Genomic DNA, 8,874 nt, shown 5'->3' with positions numbered 1-8,874 from the left:
CGAACAGATTTAATCTTCTTTCCTAGTTGATTTTCAACTTCGGCTTTATAAGATTTGAACACGTCCAAAGACTCAGATTTTTCATGAATGAGATATAAGTAACCATAACGAGAATAGTCATCAATGAATGATATAAAATATCTTTGGCCATTTCTAGCTGCAATATGGAATGGACCGCAAATATCTGTATGAATCAGTTCTAAAACATTGGATGACCGAATGACACCTAGTCTCTTTTGTTTAGTCTGTTTTCCTTTAATACACTCAATACAAGAATCCAAACCTGTGTAATCAAGTGTATCTAAGATACCATCAGAAACAAGACGCTCAATTCTTGATTTGGATACATGACCCAAACGTCTATGCCAAAGTACAGCTGAGTTATCAATATTCAACTTTCTTTTGGTACCTCTTGTAGTAACATGCAGGGATTCATGATAACTAGTATCAATGTCTAACATATATAGATTATCACATTCATTCAAGCAACCAGTACCCAAAACTTTTGAATTCATAGATAAAGTGAATATACTGTCTCCAAAAGAACAATGAAAACCAGATTTGTCCAAAAAGGAAACAGAAATCAAATTCCTTCTAAAAGAGGGAATAACAAAAGTATCTATAAGATCCAAAAAATAGCCAGTACTTAAACATAATCTAAAATGTCCAATTGCCTCTACTTCAACCAGATCGCCATTTCCCACATAGACGTATCTTTCACCGTCAGTTGGCTTTCTGTAGTTGAGGCAGCCCTGCAATGAAACACTTATATGAGCGGTAGCACCAGAGTCCATCCAATAAGTGTTTTTAGGAGCTGAAGTTAAATTAACTTCACAACAGACTAAAACAAGGTACTTACCCTTCTTTGCAAGCCAAATAGCAAATTTAGGACAGTCCTTTCTCAAGTGATCCGTCTTTCCACAAAAGAAGCATTTTGGCACATAAGGCTTCTTTTGTACTGGATCTACAGCAGTAGCAGCAGCAGGTTTCTCAATAGCCTTTTCAACAGGCTTTGCAGAAGGCCTCTTTCTTTTCTTGTTCTTGCCCTTCCCAGCTGAAGAAACAAAATGAGCACTCTCTCTTTTGTTAGAATTCATCTTTTCCTCCTCATCAACACAATGAGAAATGAGCTCGTTAAGAGTCCATTTATTCGGCTGACAATTATAGGAAGTCCTAATTTGTGCATACTGAGAAGGAAGAGAATTCATAACCAAATGGACTAAAAGGTCATCTGGTAAAGCCATACCCAGCGCCTTCAGTCTCTTTGCAATCTGAGACATGCTAAGAATATGCTCCCGAACACCACCATTGCCAGCAAACTTCATGGAGGTTAATTTTCCTAAAAGTGTTCCCACTTCGGCTTTGTCATTCTTGACATAAGCCCTCTCCAGCTCGGCAAGATAGTTTTGAGCATTGTTCTTTTCAGCTGAGACAGAGTCTCGAACATGTTCTGGGACTCCTTTCTGCATGATCATTAGACCTAAGCGATTAGAACGCTCCCACTTCTCATACTGAACCCTTTGAACATCAGTGCTCGTATCAGTAAGAGGAGCAGGTTCGTCCATCCTGAATGCAAGATCCAAATCCATACAGCCCAGAAAGATTATAATATCTGATTTCCAAGACTCAAAATTTGATCCCTCAAGTTTAGGGACACAATCAGGATTAAATGACATGTTAGCTGACATTAGAGAAAATAAACAAATAGATAAGTATAAGCTCACAATCCACAAATGAAACAATTCACATAAGTAGAGATTAAAAAATGGAAATAAGATACAGACACAACATTAATATTCTCATCTTTGGATGTAAAACATTAACTTGTAATTAGTATCTCAATGCAGCAATCAAATATTGATAACATAGTCCTGACAAATAATAAATCTTCCTTTGGGCCGATATATCATTGTCATGGAAAATAATCAAACAATTATCACATATTTATTGCCAAACATGTATTCAAAACTCAGCCAGATAGCAACCTTCCTTTGGGCCGATTAACTATCCGCAACGAATTCTAATACACATGTCTAATATTCTAAAACAAATCAATTCAAGCAATAGAGGTCACTTTGGTGACTTATTGATCAAATCAATTTATTTTAACAAATATCAAACACAATAGGGACTTAATCACTCCAAAATTTAATCTCAAGTCGACAAATTAAATCATTTAATTGTAATTAAAACAAAACAATTGCAATTAAATGAATTGATTGTCTAAATATTTAATAATCTAAAATTATTTAGTCAAAAAAAAAAATTATAATCTAGTCTTTAAGTCACTAAATTAGAGACTAAGTTATAAAATTGGACTAAATAAATTTGAATAAATAAAGTTCGGGATCTAATTTAATTAAATATATATCCATGGGTCTAGACGAAAGAAAACAGGAAATTAGGGGCCTAATCTGAAGTTACAGAAAATTAAGGGGCCTAATCTGAAGTTACAGAAACTTAGGGGCCTAAACCGAAATTACAGAAACTTAAGGGCCTAAACCGAAATTTTCCAGGGACCTAACTGTAATTTTCCATCCCTAACCCTAAAAACAAAAACGATAACAGGTCCGCCGCCAACCAAAAAACGATCTGAATTTTTTTTTTTTTTTTTTTTTAAACAAAATCCGGCCAGAAGAAGAAAAAAAAAATATATATATATATATATAAAATATCAAACGAACAATTAATCGTCAATGGCGTTTGTTCAAAACCTCTTACCTGTTCTTGGGGAATCCGAAGAACAGTGAGAAAAAAAAATTTTTTTTTTTTATTAAACAAAACCCTCAATCCGTAAACAGTAGGGTAAACAAATAAAAAACATACGAAAATCAATCTAAAATCTAGCAATTATGCACAAGGCTCTGATACCACTTGTTAAGAATTAATCTCAAATAATTCCACAATAACCTAGATCGTGCAAATTACTAGATTCAACAAAATAGATTGAATAAGAAAAAGGTTGCGTACCTGACATCGTTGTTTGTCGATCTTGATGTATAGAATTAGGTTTGCAGCCTTCCAGAGAATTGAAGAATCGATTTAGCGGAAGCAATACGAAAGGAACGTAAAACTGAATCGTATTCAACTCCTCTGGGGACCACGACCTTTATATACCTGTAGGGTTAGTACAATTCCTATTTCGGTCCTTTAACGTAATAGGAATTATATAATGGTCTCTACACTTAATATCTATAATTAGTTGATACCTCAATAATCAATTATTCACAATCAAGACCACATTTAAAATTGACTTTACAATTGGACTGCTGTACATATTTAATTTTACATATTAAGCCCACAATAGAAAATTAAATCCAACATTAATTGCATTCATGATCTATATCAAGTCTTCATGACCTAATCATACCAACTATAGTAAAATATTTCAATCATTTCATAAGTATTATTCTTATCTCCAACTACTTACACCAAAATAATTACATGCTTCACTTATATTTACAATCACATAGCTCTAACAAATGTAATAATTATACATGCCATAAATCTTAATACATGCCATAATTCTTAATTATATAACTCTCAATCTACTACTCCCAAATTAGTCACTTCTGCTTTGATAGTACTCTTCAAGTCTTCATGTAACAACCACGATCTTCAACCTACGCGTGATAAAAATCGACGCGCTGAGTATAAAACTCAGTAGTGCTCATAATTCACATACTTAACAAAGTGTGATGGCAACTTACTTAAAATACAAAGTTCATAAAAGCATTGATAATCATAAACTCAGTAAATTTCAACACAAATGTATCTTTATAGCAAAGAATAAACTTCTAATTCATACCATAAATAATTTAGTTCTAATTATCTCATAACTCCTTTACATGAACCTTTAATCCCACATCTCATGATACTATCATGATCTTACCTGCTGTTCATTATGTTGTATGAATGAAATCAATAAACATGTAAGAATACATAACAGTATATTTTCATTGTCTTACTTGCTATTCATTATGCTATATGACTTATGCACTTTTAGTCACATCATATAAGTTATGATTAATAACATTTCATGACTGTATGGCTCCTTAAAGATTCAATAAATAAACTTGTAAGCATATATAGCATTGTACTTTTATGATCTTACCTGATGTTCTTTATGCTGTATGAATTCTGCAACTTTGATTAAAACTTAGTGAATATCGCAACGAATAAAGAAACATATAAGCACATACATATATAGAAATAAACATGTACTCACATATGGAATGTAAGCACACATATCATGATACTTTCATTTTACCTTGATGATCTTTCTTGTTGTTTAGTATACTGTATGAGTCATGCAATGTTATGTCAAGATATCTGTATGGCTCCATAAGGTTATAGTGAAACCGAAGTGATAAGAAAAACTGTATGAAACTGGATGAAACTGTATGCTTGGCTGCTATGACCTATATAATCATATCCACTCAACGGCCTGTAGCCGGAGTACCAAACTGTATGGGGCGCATATCTGCTATTCTATGTCGCGACATAGCCTTATCTACGTGGTTTCTACCTAACCTCAATGGAGCATATTAATGGAATGACAATAGATAAAACAAAAGCATAGTAACTGTGTCATAATTTGCATGCTTGTGTCATGTTATTTTCACATGCTTGTGTCATAAAAATTAACTGCTTCATCATTTCATAAAATTTACTGCTTACCTGTATGCTGATAGCCTCGCCAAGCGGGCAACTTGTGTCATGTTAGTTTCACACCATTTGCATGCTTGCATTTGTGTTTATACATGTGTTCATGTTGTCTTTTTGCTTTAAAATGATTGAAGACATACAAGTTGAGAAAAGGAATACAATTGCATAGAATTCATAACTTCATACACCATAGTGTTTACCTCATTTCACATCATTTGCATGCTTGCATGTTGTTTTGATGCATGTTCTAATGTTGTCTTTTTGTTTTAAAATGATTGGAGGCATACAAGTTGAGCAAAGGAATACAATTGCATAGAAAATGATGTCCAAAAGAGTATCAGAACACAATTCGCGAGCGCGCCATGCAAAGTCGCGAGCGCGAGAAGTGCAAAATGAGAGTCAGAGAGTTTCCAGGCACAATTCGCGAGCGCGCAAATGAAATTCGCGAGCGCGCGTCGTGTTTTCCAGCCTGTGCAGTCTGTACTATTTTGATCATATCTCTCAATTTACAACTCCGATTTGGGTGATTCAAAAACCCATGTAAAGCTAACACATAGAGGAACAAATAACTCTTCTATGACACTTCCTAATTCCATCATTAAATGGGGTAAAAATCAAGGTGAAGTTACTGGTAACTTTTCCAGCAAAACTTGTTTCAGCATGAACTCAATATCTACTTCATTTATTCATTTCATCTCATGCTTTTTCACCATTTTCAGTCATTTTACTCAACATGAAACAACATATTTTCTCATTATCAACACACCACACAAATTCTCATGCAAGGAAATTAATTAAACTAAAAGAGATAGCACACCTTCACTCCAAAAAACTTAAGCTCTTCTTTTTAGCTTCCTTTTTCTTCTACCTTTGAGCTCACCTCTCCTATACATGAGAATTCTTATGAATACTCTAAAAATATCACCAAATGATTCAAGTATGAAATTCAAGAAGGTTTACTTACTTGGACAAAATAGAAGTTGAATTAATGCTTGAATCCCATTAAAATCTTCACTACCATTAAAAGTGATGGAGAAAAGAAAGTGGAAGAGGAAAGTAGAGGAAGAAGATGAAGATAAGGATGAAGAAATGAAAATGAAATGGAACTCACGGGTAGTCTCTAGAATATCATTGATTTTTATGTGAAAATTACCAAATGGTACCTCAAGTGTCAAAATGGTACAACTCAATACCTCAACTTTATACTTTAGTGCAAGCAAGTCCTAATCCTTATACTTTGATCTTTTTGTTTCCTTCAAGTAAGTCCACTTATTTTCCTTATTGCAATTACATCCCATTCTAGCCCACTCTAGACTCTAATGGATCGAACCGGGTTTCGGATCAGCCCGACTCGACTCTAAGCAACGACTCGATTCAATAGAAAAATGGAACGTTACAATACTCCCTCTTCTCCCACCCCCTTTTTAATATTTATGATGCATTGGAATATATTTGAGTTTGAAACAATGAAATTGACTTATTCACGATTTTTCTCCAAATTTCAAGAGTTTAGATATATAATACCATCCATACTTAGAGTCTGTTCGATATAATTAGCTATTTTTGTAGCTGTTAGTTATTTTAATAGTGTTTAACTATTAGTTGTTTTAATAACGTTTCATAAAACGATAAAAAGTTAAACATTACATGGATTAACTTTTTGTAAAATGTTATCTTAACATTTAAAAGTGAGTTTAAACGTTATGTTACCGAATACTACAGAGAATAACATTTAATTAAATATTAAAAATTACTTAAAAAGTTATTTTCAAACACTAAGCTAACCTACAGTATTGTTGATAAGTAGGTGCAAGTCATTTTAAGGCAATCTTAGCATTTATTATAAGAGAAAAAAATTTATGCACTAGACTGAGCTCAGCAACAAAGACTATCATACATATGTTTTAATTAAGTTAACAAAAATTGATTTATTGTATCCTTTTTATTATTTTAATGCTTCTAAACAATATTGAAAGGCATATTTAACTATAAATTCCTTTTGGCTTTAATTAATCAACAATTTAATTAAAGCGAGTTTACAAATTGATTTTTATTTCTTTATTTGCTAAAAATCAATATAACAGTTTGGATATAGTTCTAATGAAGTTTCAAAATTTTACACAGTAAAACATACTATAATAGTAAGTGTGTATGATCTGACAAATAAATTTAAATTTGAATCATCTTATTCAGTACTAAAAAAAAAAGGTTTCAAACTTATTAAATCTATATTCAATAGATGAAAAAAAAATTAAATGTATGTCATATGTATTTAAAAGAATTCTTGATGATTTTAGCTCGACTTTATGACTTCAATTTAATGCGTCCTCATTGAATTTTTAGATATAAATAAATATATATAATTTTTTTTTAATTTAAAAAATATATAAGTAGGAAGATAAAATTAAGATGTGATTGTAGAATATCAAGTTACTTCAAAAAAAATTTATGATATTAGTTTACAACTAATCATAATATGCACCAGCTGGTTACCAAAAAATAAGTTGACAATGTCACATGGTTGCTTCTCCTTCAATTTTATTCTTTTAATTTTTCTCCTTTTTTTTTTTTAAACTTTTCCTTTAATCAAACGAACTTATTTTTATATGTAAAATTCAATTTTCATTGGTTGTTGATCAATTTATATCTATTGATTTTAGAAATATTCAACACAGCAAAATTACCAATACATACATTTAAATTTTCTTGATTAAATTTCAATCGTGGTTACTTAATATTTAAACTTCTCAACTCTTATAATAAAAGATATTGCTTAATTAAATCGATAAAAAATAACAATGTATTTAAAATAATAAAATCTTATATAAAATTACCCATTAAGCAATTTTAATTTTTCTTATAAAGTCTTTCCTTTGTCACAGTTTCTAGATTCCTTTAATGTCCAATGCATCATAGCTAAAGATAATAATTGCAATTCTTTAATATTTTGGTTGGTTGACAATTAATGCAAATTATTTGATTTTCAGATGGTTAATAATGGATATTCATTCAGATAAACTGGTATACATTTGAATATACATTAAAAAATATGGTTAGAAAATATATAAACCTTATTTTAAATTCAGTCCCTAACATAAAAAGAAAAAAAAAACAAATATTATTATCATCTGTTTCATATTTATTGTAACTGTTGTAGATCTTGTCGCATTGCTATGGCATCACTATTAATTTTTTTTTAAGAAAAGAAGAAGAAGAAGCTTTATTCGTTAATCAAATCAGATAACTTTCGTCGCTAACCTTTTTCTGATTGATGCATTGGAGTACTTATGTGGTATCCATCTCTCTCAACTTACTTATTATCAGATTATGCTATTAGCAATCAATTACGAATAAAAAAATTAAAAGTGTTGTCAACTTTTTTATTTTTTGAATTTCTTTTTGATAAAATAACGTACGTGTTTTGTTTAATTGGTCAACAATTAAAATTAAGTGAGAGATTAGTGTTTTAACTCTAGTGGATAATGATTGATTAATTATGATTGAGATTAGAGGAACTGTGAAAGTTTAATTGGTCAACAATTAAAATTAAGTGAGAGATTAGTGTTTTAACTCTAGTGGATAATGATTGATTAATTATGATTGAGATTAGAGAAACTGTGAAAGTCGTCGTAGGTAGATTCATATTTTAGAAAATGACTTTATTTAATACATTAGTTTTTGCTTTTTAAGTACAACTTTAAATTAGTGGATCACGTCCAATTCTAGTAATTTTATTTTGATTTAATTTAAGAGAGTGACTTACCTAAATTCAGTCTATGAATTCACGCATAAATCAAATAAATATTTATATATGTATTGAAAATAAATACATTTGTGATTGTAAACATGAAAAAAGAAAATAAAATAAAAATAAATTTTAAAAAATTTGTATAGTGATGATTGATATAGTAATGTTTGTAAGGGTTAAGCGCAAGAAGCCATGCAGCCACCACGTCAGGAGTAATACAACCATGTATGTAAGACAGTGGTGGGTTTATTCCTATTCCCACCACGTAAGGAGTAATACAACCATGTATGTAAGACCGTGGTGGGTTCATTCCGATTCCAGTGGTCGCTAGTCCAAACAAAATTGTGTCTTACGTTTGGTCAGTTGAGGTGTAACTGTCATAACTTAACTCTTCACTTAATTATGCAAGACTCTGAATACTCACTTATACTTTTTCCTATTTGGAAATTGCTCTGCAC

General features: G+C 31.1%; 1 protein-coding gene across 1 annotated transcript; it reads right to left on the bottom strand.

The window, feature by feature from the left end:
* Positions 1 to 493: 493 nt before the first annotated feature.
* Positions 494 to 1,594, bottom strand: LOC149498525 (uncharacterized). Its single transcript, XM_089717560.1, has 2 exons — positions 860 to 1,594; positions 494 to 752 (listed from the first exon to the last, which is right to left on the bottom strand). Exons 1-2 carry the CDS (start codon positions 1,587 to 1,589, stop codon positions 724 to 726), a joined length of 759 nt encoding a protein of 252 aa, XP_089573686.1. The 5' UTR covers positions 1,590 to 1,594; the 3' UTR covers positions 494 to 723.
* Positions 1,595 to 8,874: the final 7,280 nt, after the last annotated feature.

This window comes from Jatropha curcas, chromosome 2 (assembly GCF_041381405.1).
Source record: "Jatropha curcas cultivar XTBG-Jc1 chromosome 2, XTBG_Jcur_1.0, whole genome shotgun sequence".
Taxonomy (NCBI): domain Eukaryota; kingdom Viridiplantae; phylum Streptophyta; class Magnoliopsida; order Malpighiales; family Euphorbiaceae; genus Jatropha; species Jatropha curcas.
The sequence above is the reverse complement of the archived record's forward strand: the minus strand, read 5'-3'. Positions and strand labels throughout refer to the sequence as shown.

Bases quoted from the DNA above. Each gene is read 5' to 3' on its own strand.
- LOC149498525 (XM_089717560.1), bottom strand. From the start codon at position 1,589: ATGGATTTGGATCTTGCATTCAGGATGGACGAACCTGCTCCTCTTACT. The intron at 753-859 runs GTAAGTACCTTG...GTTTCATTGCAG, and splicing joins TATTTGGCTTGCAAAGAAGG to GGCTGCCTCAACTACAGAAA.